The 20043-nt window shown below is 39.0% G+C and overlaps 3 protein-coding genes across 6 annotated transcripts in view; 1 reads left to right on the forward strand and 2 right to left on the reverse strand.

Annotated features, from left to right (window-relative positions):
• Positions 1-3502, reverse strand: part of LOC110830541 (growth arrest-specific protein 2-like) — a 38679-nt gene extending 35177 nt beyond the window's left edge. The window contains exon 1 of the mRNA XM_022065597.2: positions 3481-3502. The gene's annotated coding sequence lies outside the window, so the exon portion shown is untranslated. The remainder of the gene's footprint in view (positions 1-3480) is intronic.
• A 2019-nt stretch (positions 3503-5521) lies between these two features.
• On the forward strand, positions 5522-8525 carry LOC110830536 (deoxycytidylate deaminase). Of its 3 annotated transcripts, none has more exons than XM_022065580.2 (5): positions 5522-5744; positions 5885-5973; positions 6641-6876; positions 7670-7883; positions 8109-8525. In XM_022065580.2, the coding sequence occupies exons 2-5, from the start codon at positions 5891-5893 to the stop codon at positions 8215-8217; spliced, it is 642 nt and encodes a 213-aa protein (XP_021921272.1). In that variant the 5' UTR covers positions 5522-5744; positions 5885-5890; the 3' UTR covers positions 8218-8525. The 3 variants fall into 3 exon arrangements, with proteins under 3 accessions (XP_021921272.1, XP_021921273.1, XP_021921274.1); XM_022065581.2 differs by having other exon boundaries at positions 5522-5730; XM_022065582.2 differs by having other exon boundaries at positions 5522-5705.
• A 253-nt stretch (positions 8526-8778) lies between these two features.
• The window catches only part of Naa15-16 (N-alpha-acetyltransferase 15/16), a 48649-nt gene continuing 37384 nt past the window's right edge, over positions 8779-20043 (reverse strand). For both annotated transcript variants that reach the window (XM_022065576.2, XM_022065575.2), the window contains exons 12-16: positions 12942-13135; positions 12593-12701; positions 12162-12407; positions 11347-11444; positions 8779-11167 (exon numbers count right to left, since the gene is read on the reverse strand). In XM_022065576.2, the coding sequence (XP_021921268.1) occupies positions 10967-11167; positions 11347-11444; positions 12162-12407; positions 12593-12701; positions 12942-13135 (848 nt within the window). In that variant the 3' untranslated portion in view covers positions 8779-10966. The remainder of the gene's footprint in view (positions 11168-11346; positions 11445-12161; positions 12408-12592; positions 12702-12941; positions 13136-20043) is intronic.

A 20043-nucleotide genomic window follows, 5' to 3' on the forward strand; every position in this document is an offset into this window, starting at 1 on the left:
CAGTATCTTATTATTTTCTATAATGAAAGCGGTGTCAAAAGGTCACGGTTTAAAACAATATATTCCGACTGATAAAGATACACAAGGTCAGATATTTGTACATGTGTAGGTAGTCGTCCTGTAGGTGTGTTTCTTCGTAGTCGCAGCGAGATTTGTATTTACTTCGTATAAAAAGCATCGCCTTTCCTCTGAAACGTAATTTATTTTCAGTGTTTCAACTCTTCGGAGAACGAAACGACTTGGAGAAGAATGAGATAAGCCATATTTAACGAAGGAATAAAAGAAACGATCTCGGCTATGAAGGTTCCCAGTTTGTACCCAATCGTCCTTCTGGAGGAGTGTAAGACATTCAGAAGTTGAGCCATGGCTTTGTTTATGCAGGCTTTAGTCTGAAGAACGCAACTCGTCGAAATCACATTTAAAATTTCAGTTCGTACTTCAACACAACGTGTCTCGATTACAAACATTAACCGGTCAACGCTGTTGAGAAAAATAACCACTAATGCTCTGCGGCAAGAATGCAGAGATATTGAATGTGGTACACTCACACTAACCACTGTATTTTTAAATAGTTCGCGCAGTGTGTGAATTTGGAGTAATCGTATTTTCGAAGGAAGTCTTTTTTTTAAAAAATGTTATTTGACCTGAATTCCGGAGATGAGACATGAACTTTAATGAACCTTCGGATTCATAAAAGCGGCGAATACTTTTTGCCCATCTAAGAAACGGTCAACGTACCACAGAGTTGAGATTTCAGGTTCTCAAGGCAGCGAGTATGAACATGAAAACCTCGGATAGTGTGCCGTGGTGTCTCGTAGAAGCTGACCGAAATTTCAGAAGTGCTCACCGCCCCCATCGTCTGGGCAGAAGACAGCCTACTTAAACCTCTGTACCCATTGGACAGGAGGATTTATCGAGCTTGCCTAGTGGGCAAAGTAGCATTGACGTCCTACGACGTGCAACGTTCGTTCAAGCCACCTTCTGCATAACAACGTCGTTTTATGACAGAAGCATATTATCGTGTCTTACCGAGAGTCACGAAAGTCGTGTGCCCTTGACTAATGTCAGAACGCTCCCATACCTACATTTTAGGTGAAGCAGCTACAGAAATAACAACCCAGGACGATCGTACCAGTTACAAAGTCCATTCAGCAAAAACTGAAAGCAATAAAATGTTCGCATTAGCAAGATGTAAGAGACGTATGGCACAAACCAACACGCGATGTAGTCTGGAAGAAGTGTACTGGCTCCATCATCAGGCCTCATCACCCTGATGATGGAAGCAGCAAGGACATACAGCATAGAACAACTTCAATATTCTGGTATCTTCATTCACTGTTGAAAATTATCCCCAAGCGATGTCTCTTTTTCTGGCTCGTATGTGTCCCGGAGAACTTCTAGCCTGTTCAAGGCTGATCGCGGTTATATCCTGGAGAAATTCTGGAAAAGTACTAGAGAAGTTCCGGAGAAATCCTGGACAGTTTATGCAGAAGATTTTTGGTCATGGAGAAGTGCTGGAAGTCTCTATGGAAGTACTTAAGCGTTGGTGGGTTCGATCTAATGCTGGTCGGTTATTTTGCATTCGTTTAAGTTTGATTGGGATGAGTTACATTGAATTAGGTTGCGTTTTGAGTTAGGTTGGGTTAGGTTAGGTTAGGTTAGGTAAGGTTATGACATTCCTAATTTCTGACGTCTTCTTGCAAATGGTATCCAAAGTAATTGCAAGAACTTAGCGTCTAGGTATTAATTTGTACCCTGAAGACAGAATCAAATATTGAGTAAGACTGACACGCCTAGGGACTTCCGTGCGAACTCAAACCCACACACACACTCACACACACACACTCACGCGCGCGTGCAACAAACTGATGCGACAAATCTCGCATTTTCTTGTACAAAGGAACGAAAGAAACAAAGTAGGCGTGTGGATGCGTGAGACGAGACACAAATCACTTTCAAGCCCCCGACGAAGGTCAACGGTGTATTATAGATATTAAAATACGCCTTCATGATTTATGTACGTCTTGAAACAGGCCACGACTGTACTTTCAACTCCGCCATATCATAAATCACATGTGTTATTAATGTTGCGTCATCGTTCATCGTTATAGCAATCCGATTTCAGTAGGTATCCAGGCAGCGCGTTTGATTTATAACAAGACGTTAATAAACGATATAACATATTTAAGTAAGCAAATAGATAACAGTACACATTAGACGAACGGGGTATTTGGCGTCTATGGAGGAGGTAATAAATTAATAAAATTCAGGCCAAAAAACCTGAAGGACTTTGGCATAGATTGGAGGATTGTATTAAAATGGGTCTTAAGGAAAATGGCAGGCTTGAGAATTCAGAAAACTACATGTATTTGCCCCTTCTGATCCACGCATATGTCCGACGACCTTGTGGTCCCAAATTCTTGCTTCTGAAATATATAAACTATGACAACAGTAACAACTCGCCCACCAGAACTTCCAAATTCAGAACAACGATGACGTAAGAATTCTAGAGAGGGCAATTCTGCGGGGCACCCACCATTTGTTTACAATTTTCGTATGCAAATTCAGTGTTCCGATGACGTAAACAATAATGGCGAGTTAAACCCGTCTCAGAACATCTACTAGGTCACTTATTTACTACGTACTACACCTCCACTCATCTCTCTCTCTCTCTCTCTCATCTGATGGCACACACCACGCCTACTAGCAGTGTGTACGATTTTCACAAGAGTTGTTCTGCATATGTCGACAAGAATCTAGGCATACAGACGTTGAATCTAATGTAAATTTATTAAAAAAACACGTGTCTCATACAAATATCACAAGTAAGAGTGTTGTGGTGCTGTCTCTGAACCACACACAAATTCCCAACGACGACGTCACGCATGTAATGAGGACCTCGGCCTGTATCTTCATCGTCCCACCTCAATATTTTGATCACTCTCCCTTTCGATTTTACAGATTTGAGAATTAAGAAGCACTATTATGGACTAGGCTCCGATCGCATTCTGTACGGAATTTAATGAAAATCCGTTCCCTAGCCCCAAACTGTGGTCCACGAGGCCAAGTGATAGAACGATCTTTTCGGATGAAATACGCGTCAGACAGACTTGAACACGCATATAAGGTATTATTCGCTAATGCCAAAGCGTAAAAATACACCTGGATGTTTTTCGATGATCTATTAGCAAATAGGACAACAATTTTGGGGTCTTATATTAATGTCTCTACGACCCCACAGGTCTGAACGATAGCCATGTTGGTATTATTGACATTGGAAAATCCAAAAGGGCAAAGATGGTAACATGACGTTCGAAAATTCTTTGTATTTCTCTATAAAATAAAGAAATTATACTAAAATGTACCTCATTACAATGCTGAACACGCAGATACAAGTTGGGTTCCAAATCGTTAATTAGAGGTCAGTAAAGTGCATTCACTTTCTGCATCTTTCACATAATAACAAAGCAGTAAACTTACCTTTGTATAGAACTTTAAACATTTACACAACTGACGACGGAACCGCGCAGATTAGTCACTCCGATGGTTTGCTGTCTTCCTCTTGTCTGTGAGCGCATGTTGACACAAAGTCCCACCGACGCCATAATCTGAGTTATTGACAATCAATGACAGCGTCCTTAATTCGGCCACAAATCACATGCACACATTCGTATGAGTTGCTTCGATCTATCGAGGAATATACACTGAACACTTCACTGTTGAATTATATCTTGTTTACTGCCTCACGCTATATGAAGTTATGTGAGAAGATATCAATTACTCGACGCTATAAAGTCAGAGCTAATCACAACATCGTTAATTAAACAACAATTAAAGAAGATATAAATTATTCCAGAGGCCACTGACGAATAAAACACATGCATTGGTATATGGCATCCTATTGTCCTGGATCAAGATATTTTGCCTGATTATTATATTAAAGTTCCTGTTGTGTACTTTATAGCCTTCAAAACCGTCAATATTTATTAAATACTAGAGCAGAGCAACCAACCTGTGTAAGAAACTAAACTAACCCCCCCGAATTGAGGGTTGGTTGAGTTTTAAAATCTTAAGTAACACGCTAAACTAACTTCCCTTCGGGGGGTTAGTTTAGTGTCTCATTCAAGTGTTTTAACCCTTGAATGAGCAGTATGACTTGGATGAACATTATTATTAGTATCAGATTACGACGACGACTAATCAGAAATTTTTATAGTAGATAAGATAATACATTGGTTTGCATTTATAAACATACACGTATCTTAACAGAATGTTGCACTAGCAGGAACAACTCACGAGGGAGGTTCGTGCTGCTCTGCCAACTTCATCAAGTTAAAAGCTATCCACAATCGATTAATAGATCGAAAGTTGTACTGAAACAGTCAGCAACCTGCATCACGCTCAATAAGATCGTTGTTTTTATAAAGGTAGATTGTTCGTTGTACAAACCATATTGCATTTAATAACTAGAGAATACTTTAACGAAAATTTCAATAAATTCCTGATGGACGTTGTGCCATAGATGACGATTCGAATCTCAAACTTCGAAATTCGATATCTAGGGCACTCATCCTCGGGTTGTGGTTAAACTTAAAAAGTGGTATGGTTTTAATTGCAAATATGAAGATTGTTGCTAGGGAAAACAATTTGCTTGCGATGGATAACGCAGCAGGTGAGAAATATTTGTCAGTGTGTCTCAAACTAGCTTGGTACTCATATGTATATGTTGCAACTTCTCGAAATGATCTCATCTTCCCCCCCCCCCCCCCCCCTCCGGCTAAGATCGCTTTATCTCTGGACCCACGTACGTAAATTCTGTCGCCCACCATCCCACCTGATCCCGGATCGCAATGAATTATGGATGTCTCCGTGGGATGACTTTCAGAACCATCCTTGACTGGGAATTATAATTCAGCATTACTACGGTAAAGACTTTGTAGCAAGATCAAGAGAGGACATGAAGACGGCTCCTGGCTCACATTTCTGCTATGGTTCTTAATTTTTTGCGATCTTACTCCACGGAAACTTCACACACCTCGCAGGGGTAACGCCCTAGACAAAAGGAGTTTACTTGACTAGTCGATCGACTGTCAGCTACTTAATAAGTTCCTGTTCCATCGAGGTGTGGGAAATGTATAAATAGTACTTGCCACATGATAATTTCAGGATGATGACATGTGAGATTACCTACAACATTCGATCCAACCATACCGACTGCCTGCCGAAGTACACTCCATTCTAATTTTCCTGTTGCCCTGTAGGGGCGCTAAACATCCTAGAGGGCAGTAAAGAAAAGCAAAATCTCAAATCCTATAAAGTAAAACACTGCGCGAAGTTCGTAACATTTATTCTCCCGTTCCGAGGCCGATGTGTGAACAGTAATAATAACAAAAAATACACACACATTAATACACAAGTTAGTTAAAATGACAGTAGAATTTGGAATAAGTCGTAAAGATACATAACATATAGACAAAAACGTTTCAGTTATACATTTCTATTGGCAACCCTGTCCTTTCGAATGAATGATGAGATACACTTCCGCTGTTACGCCTGAGAAATCTATGACCCACAAAACGGCAAAGAACGTATTATACGTGTGTTGTATGCGACCATAAGCCCTGGTGTTGGCTAAATGTATAGGTGTGACATAACCGTGGTTTTGGCGGGACTTGAAAAGTTTACGGTGCAAAACACCAAGCTTGGTGGGACTCTCTTGAAAATCTTACGGTGCAGAAATCCAAGTTTGTCAAATAAAATTTACAAGTGTCCAAATATATTTTCAACAGTATAATATACCTATTTAAACCAATTCAAAGTGTTATAACATAACCTAAAATACTGTCAAAACTTTACGTTTATATCAGCACATTCTTTCTTACAGTTTACGATGAGTGATACTGGAAAAGTTGAAAACCAATTCAACGGTAGTAAGTTTGTAGGGGATGAAAACAACTATACACAAACATTAAGGTGATTACATATTTTTAATTTCTTATATGTCTGGCATGTAAAATGAAAAATATGCACACTCTTTTATGTTTCATATGTAAAAGGAAACTACTAAACAAATAACTTTGTCCAAATAGAAATAAAGATTCTCTAGTTGGAATATCTCACAAAACATGCTGGTAGTAGTACAGAAAATGTATCATAAAGGGACATAATTGTATCTTCACATGAGTGTCTTTTAATATTGTATCCTTTAAATATAATTGGATATGTTGACAAATTTCAGTAATACTCCTCAAAATCAAACGGAAACCCATTTAGCCATTCTCAAGTTATTTAATGCAGGCACATGGATAACACTTCGCAGGGATGCTGATGCTAAAAAATGATCAAAAAGTTTGTCAACCCTTTTTAATTTTGCAGATATTCCCATGGTTACTCTTTTATACCCAATATAAACAGCAATATATAGGGCCAAAGACTTTTCATATAGGTAGAATTTCTTATGGTAGTGTGTACAAAGATGGCTGTCTTCTGGGTTGTAGTGATGACTCCATCCTTTCCCTGATGGAGGCAGTATGATCTCTGAAACATTGGTAAACTTCTACCAGACTACATGGTGCTACAACCCAGAAGATAGTCATCTTTATAATTTTAACATAAACATACAATAAATATTCCTTCACAGAGATATGAACAACAAACGAGAAGATTACTTGAGCTGGACAGACTATTTCATGGCTACTGCATTCTTGGCTGCTAAACGAAGTAAAGACCCATGTTCACAAGTTGGAGCATGTATTGTGAATGAAGATAAGAAAATTGTTGGTGTGGGATATAATGGCATGCCACATGGCTGCAGTGATGATCAGTTTCCATGGAGCAAAGAAAAAAAATATAAACTTGGCACAAAATATTTATTTGGTAAGAGAGATGCTCATTTCCAGACAGTGCAACTACAGTATCACATATTAATACCCAAAAGAAGCCACTATCCTATGTAAGGGTGCTCACTACCCATATATGGTCCAGGGTGACAATCTTTCAACTTTGATGTTCAAGTTTTGTGGAGTAGAACAAACTCTCTGAAAGTTCAACACAAGGCCACCATTTAACATGACCTTTATAGCCAGTACCATCCACCTTTCATCCTCACAGCCACTTGCATAAAATAAGAAGCTGCTTCTGGTATTCTGTGTCATTTTATTGTAAGTGATCCTCACTTTATTATCTGCCCAATTTCCTTTCATATTTTTATCACACGTGTTTGTTTTATATTAAATGTAAACATTACATTTTAAAAAATTATGTAATGACATATTTAAAATGTTTCAGAGATTAACATTCCTGCACTGTATTCTGGAAGTCCTGAATTCCAAATGTGGTGGTGGCCCAGAAAACAGCTATCCTGACTTCCGTTTAGTCACTCCAGACAAATGATATGAAATGTATATTAAAATTAGAGTGAATCATCTTGAAAAATAAATGTCTGTGGGTTTAAACTGTATGAACTTTTATTAGCAGTTGGCACTGACATTTAAGTACTGAGAAATGTAATTCTTATTTCATGATAAATGCACAAGAACAGTCTTCTCTTCAAATCAGCAACATGCAAGCCACAATCAAGCTGCTCAATTCATTCTTAGACAAGTTTAATTCAATAATATTGCATCATCATAAAGATGGAATACAAGAACTTAAAATTACCATATTTCAGTCTGTCATGCCGAAATGAATGCAATCCTGAACAAAAACTCAGCAGATGTTAAGAACTGCACCATGTACGTCGGACTGTTTCCATGTAACGAATGCGCCAAGCTCATAATCCAGTCCGGAATCCGAGAAGTCATCTATATGTCAGACAAACATTCTCACAAGACAGAAACAGTTGCTGCTAAATTAATGTTTGATTCTGCAGGTGTCAAGTACTGGTAAGAAATCATGAAATGTATAAATTTAGTAGTTTTCAAATAGTTTTTGAATTTTAGGGCTTAGGATCATGTTATCAGTTATTCAAATACCTTCTATGTACTTTTTAAGTTTTCAGTTTCAAAAGTGTACAATCGTTTCTGCCACACAGTCAAGATCATAAAGGTATTTAACAGTTGTTAGTAGTACCATGTGATAAAATTCCTGCATTCTGGTTCACATTGCAGGCAGTACATACCACAAAATCCAAAGGTAGTGATTGACTTCACGGAAATCAACTGGAACAATATGACCCAGTTACCATCATCTCCATCAAAATCCAGTGAAGAAAACTGAAAATCTGAGGATAACAATAAATTAATAGGCGAGATACATATTAAGTTATGTTTGCTGGCAAGATAAGTAGAATGTTAACAAATGTATTGTGTGACCAAGAGAGATGTGAGAAGTTAGAACAAAATGAAGAGACAGCGATGAAAACATGATTAGCTAAAAAAAGTATTCAGTGATGGAAGTGCTCTGAACATGATGACAAGGGAATTTATCACAAAATCAAAGAAGACCAGGAAAGTAGATTCTGAATAAATGAGAAGAATGTGTTCACTGATAATCACCTAATGAATACAAGAATTTATAGAAGAGTCTATGGCATTTCATTGTTTCTCACTAATTACAAATTCTCCTCTACCATGAAAATTATTAAATAGTTGATCTATTGCAAGTGGCAAATGCAGGCCTGACAGACGGGGATCATTAGAATTTGAAAGGGTACTGCATGATATTTTGTGCCATTTCATATTGTTAACCATAATTGATTTTGAAGTCCAGAATGCTTACAGTTTCTTCATTTCTGCATGTTGTCTGATTGTAATATTAAATATATTCTGTTTGCTTACCTTCATCTCCTGAAACACATTTATTTAGTAGTAAGAAATAAAATACAATGTACAGTCATTAAAAAACATGGAGCAAAAGAGATACAAGATGGAACTCAGTCTCCAGTAAAGTTTCTTCATGGAATCAGTTTCATTTCCTCTCAACATTCACTCATGTAATGAAATTGCTAATAACAATCAGTTTTCTATAATGCACTTCATTCATTTCAAATAAATAATAATGTTAAAGAAAAATCAAACAATACATTGCCTACCAATCTAATAATTCTCTACAGCAAAATGAAACACCCCTCAATTTGGAAGGATTTCATATTAGGGGATAGAAATTTCCTTCCTTTCGATGATGCAAGAACTACATAATTGCAACACCTGAAAATGGCTTCGGGTTATCCGATTATTATCCATTATCTTCAAACTGATTTTTTGTGAATCACATTTAAGGTGACATACCAAAATGGCATCACCGTCAGAGAGAGGAAGAATCACTGAAATGTTCACTCTCTGAATGGAATCAAATTCCTGTCAATAGGACGCCGGTACAATTGTCAAGTACATACAAAGTGTTGCTACAGTTATTCGTGTGTTAAAAAGCTTTATGGTACAATGACTTTGTCTTTGTTTTCTCTCCCTTTCATATTGCCTTAACAACGAATAGAAAAAAACAAAGATTGAGATGGACAAGTCGCTGCTATCTGCATTGCTCTTTAAATACACAGATCACAAGTCAGACCCACAGAACTCTACCTTATGGAAAGAGCTTCAAGCCAACTAGCCCATATGAGTAAGATGGTGCAAGAGCAGGGCAGTTAATAGAAAAATAAACAGCATTTCAAAAAGTTCAGATATATATCAATAGATATTTCTGATACAGAAACTCTAGTGATTTTTGCCACCAAAGACATTTTTACACAGGGAACTTGTTCTAGAAATAATGCAGTCTAAGATCTGTCTCACTTCCTTGCAAGATAAGAGAACCGTGAAAAATACCGTGACCTAGGACACAGCATACGCGTAGCAACAGAAACTGGCTGGCTTTGTAAAATTACCACAAGATAGAGCTCAGTAAAAATTTAATTCTCCCAGTTTCTTTGCTGCAATTCAGTTCCAATCTTTCCAAATGTTGTTATGCATCACTTGCTTCTATGATGGACAATTTCCAGCAGCCACCGAGTTAGGAGCACATGGACAGACAGGCACTCAAGTCTTTTGAACAATGATTTGACAGTAAGAAGATCACGATCGGCTGTATTTGTTCTGCTGTCAATGACAACAGAAATATTATCAAGAAAACCAATGACCTGAGTTAAGATCACCTAGAAGATGTACACAGTGGTCATCCGATACTCTATCTTATCATCATCTTCTGAGTTCACTGTCTTTGTAGATACTTCCCATTAACTTGAGTCCAGTTGTTCTCAGTGGTTAACTTGTGTCTTATTATGATACATTTTGTACAGCTCAGGCAACAAGAGAAGCAACAGCACCTTGACTGTGACTGATTTTATACTTACAATTCTTTGATTTTTCGAGACTAAAACACTCCTTCAAACCGCTTGATTACGCGACACATTTTTTACCTTCCTTGATAATATATACCTTGCTGCTATGTAGAACATTTCATAATGCTCACTTCAATACAGAGACTGCTAAGGCAACCTCACAAAATTCACATTATACGACAAGATGCTTTGGATGCCTCCAAAACTATATGACAAAATGCTCGCACACTTCTTCGAAACTTCTTACATGTCTTGTAATGTCAGAAATTTAAACCACGCTGCAACGTTTGCTCTTAATATATATCATAATCAACCAATATTATGGTTGGGTGTGTTCATCTATGACATAACTGCCTATTTTAAATTTCTGACAGTATTCACTCAGAACTTCTTTTAAGATTCCTTCAGAATTTCAATATGATTTAGTTAACTTATCAAATAATTCCATTCCTATAATTGTTATGGTACAAATTACATCCTTGATTTACTAATTAGGCTTGTTGCAAAGTACAGTTCATTGAATCAACATGCACTTAACTTCACACTGTTTTTGTTCATTTCCACATTGTCTTCCAGCTACTTGGATTCGCTCGCGTTTCGCTACAGATCGACGTCCCCTACACGGGCAGAACTGTGCATGCTAGGAAAGTAGTGATAATGTGAGGGCCACCTAGATGGGAAAGGCCAACATCAGTTATTGATGCAGTTCTCTTTGCCATCAGAAATGTGATTAGTTTCAGCAGCGGGAGAGGACTGACACACGGCGGATGGCGGGCGGAAGACTTGAGCATGGGGGAACTGGACGTGACAACGTGCCTCATACTCTGCTACTTTCTCTGGACATGAACCAAATTCTTCATTCCTTAGAGCCTGAAGAACTTTTGTACAGTTCTGTAAATATCAACCATAAATTCTCAGCGTTAGCATTAACATCTGAAATCCGTTCATCAAAAGGCAGTCTGAAGAAAGAACAAGCAACCAAAATTGGAAACATATTTGTAATTGTTTATAATAAATAAAGTACATATAAACTATAAGCATCAAAATAAAGTGAATAAGTACATACGTACCTGTAAATTGACTCCTTCAATATCTTTGTCCAAAGTAGTGGCCAATTTTATGGCAGTCTCCTGTTTTGATGGATCAAGATGATACATCATTCGAGCACCTAGAAAATGGATTAAAAAATTTATTGACATAAGAATTCCTTAACCTGGCAAAAATGGTGACCCACTTCTGTTCTAGAAATGTATATATTTTTTTAAATGAATCTTCTTTACACGCTTTTATTGCCTCTGAATTTGGCTCATGTGCAGTCCACCTGCCTGTGCATCACAGTAGCACGCTACTAAACCATTAATCCAGAGAATTAAATTCTGACTGACAGTCCTGTTTGATAAATTTTATCATTTCTCTGGAAATAGGTTCCTGGAAAGTAACTGGATGGTCACAGGACTTGGGACCCATTAAAGTCTAACTGAAAGAGATCAATCCATTTGGGATCGTATATAACAGGAAACCTATTGGTTGGGAAGCCTGAGGGGAAAAGACCGCTGGGGAGACCTAGACGTAGATGGGAGGATAATGTCAGGCGGGATCTATGGGAGATAGGAGTTGAAGGAGACCGGATTTTGGTGGCCCAGGACAGGGTCCGGTGGAGGGATTTGGTTAATTTGGTGATGAACCTTTGGGTCCGGTAAGCCATCTAGTTAGTTATATAATGGGAAACAAGTCATGAATGACGACATACGGACGGAGAAGGATATTGTGGTTTTACCAATGCAAGGCACACTATTTAACAATGTTTCTAGTTACGCATGTGAAATAGGCAACATTTTAGATTATAGCAAATCACAAACTCTCCTCATTATGGCTTGACACTCACTTTCAAACAGAGCCTCAAGAGATTTCGAGTTTGCTGCTAGGAACTCTGCGTTCATTTGGCGTGCGTCTCTTCCTCTGAAAATAGGTTCCATCTCCTGTTTCAAAACCGTTGCCACTGATGCTTCTAGATTCCCTTGCCACCGTGTCAAGTAGCCATGACACAGAATGAGACAAGAATGAAGTTTTGGGCTATCTGGATCCAGACGATGCGCCCTCTTGATTGACTGTAGCATGAGTAGCGGCTTTTCTGTTGCAGAGATACATCCGTATATCCAATTTAAGCACTGTTTCTCATTATAAAGCAGTTTCACATTGAACTAATAACATATTCTATTTAGTGACTTATTTTAAGTGCAAAAATGAGATGTCACAAAAACTGAGAATGGTCTGCGAGATACATGAAACAGACCTGTGAATAAAAATGTATCTTACTTTTTCTGGAATATATTTCAAAGGCCATAAGGTGAGTTTCTATTCTTCTTCCAGCCAAAGTTTGCAAAGGTTGAAGAAATCTAATGGCTTGTTCTAATGGATCCTCCACCTAAATGACACAGCAAAATATACAATAGATCATGTTACATATGCACATTTTCAACCTTAGTAACGCAGGCGAGAGATTAAAGTTATCAATCGGGCAAATATTCTCCTCACATTTTTTCTTTCTCAAATACGATCTTACTTCAGAGTGAGACACACGTTGTACAATCAAATATACAAAATATATTTGCGCTCACGTCAAGTGTTCCGTAGTTTTAAACTATTTTACGATGCAGATACGAACCCTGGCAAGTTTCTCTGGCACTAACTCATTCTGCTGTGGAGCATCTGGCTCGGCGTCGCCCTGCTGTCGTGATTTGTTATGTTGCTCTCGCTTTTCCTGAGCCTGAGCTGCCTGCTGACGTTCCAGTTCGGCCTTCCGAAGGGCCTTACGCCGTTTGTTGCGCAGCTTCTTTATTTCTGAAGGGGCAAGATTTTCTGTAACAAAGAGAAGTAGTACTATTATAAATAAAAAGTTCTTCCAGTATTTCATATTCACTCATCATCTGGAGGATGGGAAACTTGGATGTGACAGAGGAGGGAAAATATTAACTGCATCATTGGTAACCCCCAAGCAACCCTTACACAACTGCCACCTACTCATGTGTTGCTAAATCATGTGATCATGCGGTTACAAGCAAAACTATTTAAAGGTGTACAGGAGGATCAAAAGTAACTCGGAAGATGATATCAGATTTTATTATAAAAGATTAAATGAATGGATTCAGCTGACCCAGGAAGTGGCCAGCAATTTATTACCTTATCATTTACAGCACTTGCCCACATGTTTACTAAAATATGCAATATACTTAAATAACGAAGTATTTACATCAACGACAATAATTATAATGATGTTTCTATCAGTGAAATGTTCTTTGAATATCCAAAACCAACAAATATGAATGTGTCTGGTCGACTAGATTACTACTCGTAGTCCTTCTGAAGTGGGACTGTAATTTTAAGGGATGTTTAAACCACATCCTAGTAATTCTGGAGGCCACTGACTTGTGAGACACTCCTTTACATGCAATCATATGCCAATCAGTTCACCACACCCAACCTGTTCTGCTTCTGGGCACAACTCCAATTCTGTCATACGAGCACGAGAAATAGTGACCTAGTTGTGCAATACTGACATACAGTTGCTTATAACGTCCACTTTAATGCTATGCAGAATTATTCTATCAAATACGCCACATGGCATGCACGTGAAGTTGACACGTGATCTCAAACATCATTAAGACAATATTGTACAACATACAAGTCGGAAACCAGAAGCTACACTGTTACCAACATGACAGGTGAATTACTTTTAGTAATATTGACTACAGACTGGATAATCAGTGTTCAATCCCTGGCTAGTGCAAAAGATTTTTTTCTTGTGTCACGTGTCCTCCGAGGGGTAAACCATGGCCAACCACTCGCCCTCATCTAGTGTAGAGGTCGAGAATGAGCTATATATTCTGATACTATTTGGGCGCACGGTCTCTGTCACTCGAGGTGAGAGTCGTTCATGTCATAGTCCTGCTCAGAGCGGATGTGACGTAAGAGGGCTTGTTAGTACAAGTCAACATCTTCCGCTGCCTGTAGCTGTAGGTCTCGATATCCGGCCATAGTCGTACCCCGTTTCCAATGCAGCTTAGTTTTAATACCGACGCCATAAAGCGTGAAAGTTTGAACAGAACAAATACTGATGTCGTGTCGAAGGAATTAACAGACAAAAAACACTTTCATTCATATTTGAATTCCTTGTTGTTCCCGTTCGAGGTAAACTATCACTGTGCAGTGCACGATCTTTTGTTGTACGTGTCCACAGCAGCACCATTTTATACTGGCCGAATATCGACCATCATTCGATTGAGCGTTCATGCCGTGACGAACACGTTTGAAGAAAGTGACCTCCGGATAGGCGAACATATGTTCTGGGCAGTTAAACATTTACATCTCTAGGAAATAATTCACACTCACCGCTGATATGCTCCGAGGTTCAAACACATTGAGACTGACACAATTAGAAGTAGCCTGCGTCCTGCAACTGTGAAGGCTTTTGACATCAAGAATATGTGTACAATCTAAGTCACGTGTGATATAAAGTCTAAATTTTCATTTAAAAAATATTTATTCGAGAGACAACTTTCGCACACTGAAAAATATACGAAATAAAACTCTATACTGACAGTCTATGGAATTCAGTTCCATTTTAAATCGAGAAACAAATGGATTCTTAAATTGTTTTAATATATAAATAAGCCCGGACCTGTTTTCATTTGTTCTACACAAACGCCATGGTTATTCGTAAATTTCATTTTCAGTAACAATCAACAGAAAATACCCTCAAATTTTCTGCAATGGACGGAGTTCTGGTTTTTCTCTAAGTAGGAAGAAAATTAACAGTCCCCGCTTACAAGACCTGACACTGCTCAATGGACCGGTGAAATAAATTACGTTTCATTTTAAAACGCTGACTTGACTACTGTATGATCTGTATCATGACTCTTAGTAACTCTTGGTCTTCCGTTCAACAGAAGTCGTGACAATAGGCGAATTATTTTTTACTGTGTAGTACTGTTTGAATCTGCCACATTCTTTTTATTGTATTACACATTTAAATTAATGGTAATGAAATAACCAACCATTCTTCCAAGCGCAAAACGTAAACATTAATACAAACAATTGTAATTTATTTATTTATTTATTGACCGGGGTTCCATCCCCGACGGGGGCAGAGGATTTTTCCTCTAGCCTCTGCGTCCAGACCGGCTCTGGGGCCCACCCAGCCTCCTATACAATGAGTACCGGGGTCCTTTCCCGGGGGTAAAGCCGGCCGGGGCGTGATGCTGACCACTCACCCCCATCTAGTGCCGGGGTCAAGGAAGAGAGGAGCTATACCTCCACTCCCCCCAAACGCCTACATGGCGTATAGTGGGACAAACTTTACTTTATTTATGGTTTATTTAACGTTTTAATTCAGTATCAATAATAAAAGGTGTCGAATGAGAGGATGGCAGTAATGAACTGGAAGGGACGTGTTAAGAAAGTGGTCGTGGCCTGACTTTAGGTACCATCACGACATTTGCCTGGGTGACTGCGGAAAAGCACGGAACACCTCAGTCAGGATAGCCGGTCTTTGGGCCAAGATTTGAGCCCAGGTCCTCCTCAACACAAAGCACGCGACCTAACTACAAAATTACGACTTTCGGTGAAATTGTAATGACCTGTTCTTACCGACAGTTATTAACAACCACGCCGCTTTGCATCATCCTTGAAACAGAATTTCTTTTTAATTTCACGAATTAAATAACGTGCCAACGCGTAACAGAAATTCCACGAATGCATTCATTTCTGATGGCGCGTAATATTTTTGTTACATTTTACACTTTCCAATTACGTAAGTTCGTTTACGGTCTGCCACTCGTCCAGGGTAAGAGCCAGAAATTAACGCTACTTCCACGCAATCTTGTCGCCACTTCTGTGTGTTACGGGGGCACGAGGTAACCGCTCTTCAACACTTCGCAAAAACAAATGCTTTACGCAAGTCTGTTAGCAGACCAAAACAGGATAATTTTAATACGACTCTATAAAATATATATTTATGTACAGACGGTGTTAGGCCGGCAAACATTTTCATAAACGAAGATTAAACATTCTTCTTCCTTTCTTTCACGGTTCAGTGAAACTACATACGCTGGAAGACAGCAGAACCGATCACAAGAAATCCATCGTTAGCCAGCTAGTTGAGGAGATAAGCCAATATGGCGCGTTCTACAAGCGAACATAAAAAAGCGATTTTCGATCTGTCCATTCTAAAAGGCACGCTCCTTCCCATGTGCTTTGCTAATTAATACGGAACCAGACGAGACCCACCCAATCCCCGCCCATGGAGAGGTGATGACCGCCAAGGACTGTTACTGATCACGTGCCAGATTAACGTGTCGTATCAAACAGAACTGACCGACCTCGGCCATTAATAATCCTTTTCTATTCTGCCACAAAGAAATAGATCGGTCAGTACTGCTCCTTTGTATCTGCGAGGTCCCGCATTCAAATCCACGCTCGGAGACCTGCTATCCTGACTGAGGTTTTTCGTGGTATTCCTCAGTTCCTCCAGACGAATGCTACGATAGTACAAAGACCGCTTCCAACGTTTCCCCTGCGAATTAGTCAACAAGTATGGCCTGGAACACATTGCATCAACGACGACAGAAGTCATTGTTGGACATTGTTACAACACGAGCCGAGGTCACTGTGGAAAAGTTGCAACAATGACAGCGGATACACGCATTCATCTCTTTCGAGCGAGAGTGGCAAAGTCCACACTGCATCTGAGTCCTGGTTATCAATGAAGGAACTAGCTAAAGCGATCATCTTTAGAATTACAATGTACTGAATACATAAACACAAACAATTCCACCAGATGTCACTTCAACTGAAAGTTTCATAAAAATGTCTACCGATTTACTAATTTTAATGTCGGCAGCGAAACATCTCCAGGGCAGGTGGCTGCAGGAGAAAGTGGACATTCGGTAGAAAGGTTTTTTCCCCTATGTTCCGAGCAGGGGCATAACTTCCAACTGTTTCAAGAACATTACAACATTTAGAAACACTGCAAACGTTAACAAGAAAGAAAGCTTCTAAGTGGCTCCACCTGTGTGCCGTGTCTGAAATTTACACATTACGATACATTGCACACAAAAGACAACGGAGACAAACGCTAATTACTTTGAAATAAAATACGATTAATAATACATCATTCCTAACAAACCGATATAATATTCAAGTGCTCTGTGTATTCCTGAAACGATAATTTGTGTTACAAGAAAATTTTCACTGACAAAAAACATGTACAACTTCGTTAACGTATGTTCCTGAACAAATGTTTAACCCTTTTGAAGCTGAAGTTCGTGTAAATAACAGTTATGTATTCAGTCCGTACCGCAAAGAAAATACAACATTTCACCAATACAAAGATCAACTGTTTTTCGCTGTTTACAGCGAGAACCATACGAAACACATGAATACGAAATGAAGAATTGATGATTGTTGAAGCAAGTGACATATATAGGTACAATTAAGCTTTAAAAGGTTAGACTAGAATTACGAATCAAACCGGAAGGTTCATGAATAACGCTGCGACAAACCTTTCAGTTACATAACCTTAAACTTGAACTTCCAAACGCCATCTGGCAAAACAACTTTACTGTACATCGATGACGAAATGAACTCCAGAAATCGTGCACGCCTGAAGAAAAGTGCAATCTGGGACCTCCGAAGCTCAGGAGGAGTAGTTTGTGTTAGAGCTGCTCTAAGAAAGTGGAGGTACAACGCGCGTTTAATAAAGAACCACTACAAGAAAGGCAATTTCACGGATAAAATTACCCTACTTTCGTATTTCATGCCCTCTAGTGCTGGGTTTCTCAAACTTTTTTGTTTGGTATCCCTGACGAAGTCAAAAAAAAGTCTGGTGTACCACGCAAATCAAACTTGGAACATACACAACCGACATTAGAATTGCTGATATAAAAGAAAGTAGGCCTCAATGGTACAGTTTGGTTATATTAATTTTAAATGCGGAAAGAATGTGAACTAATTTCAATTTGCAAGAAGGTCCATTAGTTTTTCCGCTCGCTGCATCTCGTTGTATACACGAATAAAGATTTATGGTACTCCTGGAAATCATCTCTAGTACCCCAAGGGGGCCCGTACCACAGTTTGAGAACAGCTGCCATCGAAATCACCACCACAATCATCAACATAATGACGCGATATTTAAAAGCTGATGTCTAAAAATAATACAGTTTGAAGCTGCAATGTTTTCAAAATGAATTTACATTAGAACAAAACATAACACGCGATGAATAAAACTATCGATGATGAACCAGTGTGTGTATTACGAATTCTAATACGAAAGAGAATATATTACTTTTTTCTAACTATAACGTGCAAATAAAAGTTTCTTATAAAATTTCGGGGCACATCGGCTGCGGGTCAGGTTAACTGGAAATGCTGAAGGTAGAAACCTTCAGCATTTCCACGTAACCAGGTCCTCCCACACCAGAAGGTTCAAATCGTGTGCTCCGACAGCCTTGAGATAAAACGTAGCCTTCAGAGCAACTCACCCACCACTCGCAGCAGACGGCTATTTCACTAGGACTGACCGGGCTCCAACGCGACATGTTTCACCATAGTTACATTACCCGGGGCCAAACCTCGCGTTTCGCCTACGCCACAAAGTTGCTTGCAGAAGGAGAACAAACATGTATAGAAGCCAAAGACATTTCCTTCCTCATCTCTTTCTAATTTTATCAACTGTGTTGGAACATGAATTATGGAAAAAGGGGCAGATGCCCTAGACGTATCACGCTGGGGATCAACACCCACACGATACAAATTATTAGCATGGTTAACAGACTAAGACACATTACGTTACGAAGCCAACCAACCAGCTACCCTTCACTGCTTAACTATAATAATCCTACTTCATAACAACGAAACCTATTATTCTCTCTCACAGCAAGGAATTCAAGCCAGCGATTCTCATTTCCGCATTTCCTTACTCTGCAACCTGTCTCATCACGATTTGTACATTCTGTACACTAATAACTGCTACAACAAATGACACTGGTATTACTAAAGCACATTACAGCTTCTGGTATGCACTGTATTTCCCCTTCCCGTCTCTGCTCCTAATTTCGTCGCAAAAAAATAATATATTGTGTAAAAAAGGGCTGTAACTTAGGAGAATGGTGATGGCAAATACTAGCAATGCATTCGTTTTTAACGTCTCTCGATTCCACTATCATAGGCATCATGACGAAATATGAATGTTTTGGGATGACGAAAGACAAAATATTAACTGGTTAAACGAGAACAAGACGTTTATTACTTAACAGCACTACTTCAACTCTCCTCGTCATAACAGGAGAAAACCACGACACTCCGAGTATAGCCGCTATGGAATTAAACTGAATTCAGGACCTTTTTTTTAAAAAAAAACGCAACTCGGCTCACGTGCATTCAAGCCGAGATTTTCAAAATACCGAGTTCGAAGGTAATAAACGTTGAAGAACTGCAAGTTCCTTACACTCATATTTGAACACTGTATGAAGTTCGCATCCATTCAAAAGTAATTTACACTTTTTTTATGTATTTCAACAGCTGATTTCTATTTTTCGCGACACATGCAAGGTCTCAAGGTCTCGAAACAAAATCACATACCAGAACAGTGATTCGATTAGTTCCGAAAATATGGCCTCTGTTCCACAATTTGTCAATAACACAAGGTGATACTTTCCACGAGCAGACAATGATCGAACACGGCAATTAAACAATTCCCCGTAGATACCATG

The sequence above is a fragment of the Zootermopsis nevadensis genome, unplaced genomic scaffold (genome assembly GCF_977971745.1).
Source record: "Zootermopsis nevadensis isolate Lab colony 2312 unplaced genomic scaffold, Znev_1.0 Znev_ptg000001l, whole genome shotgun sequence".
Classification (NCBI taxonomy): domain Eukaryota; kingdom Metazoa; phylum Arthropoda; class Insecta; order Blattodea; family Termopsidae; genus Zootermopsis; species Zootermopsis nevadensis.

Excerpts from the sequence above, each read along its gene's own strand:
- LOC110830536 (XM_022065580.2), top strand. The coding sequence starts at position 5,891 with ATGAGTGATACTGGAAAAGTTGAAAACCAATTCAACGGTAGTAAGTTT. Across the intron at positions 5,974-6,640 it reads AACTATACACAAACATTAAG|AGATATGAACAACAAACGAG; the intron begins GTGATTACATAT and ends ATTCCTTCACAG. Across the intron at positions 6,877-7,669 it reads TGGCACAAAATATTTATTTG|TCTGTCATGCCGAAATGAAT; the intron begins GTAAGAGAGATG and ends ACCATATTTCAG.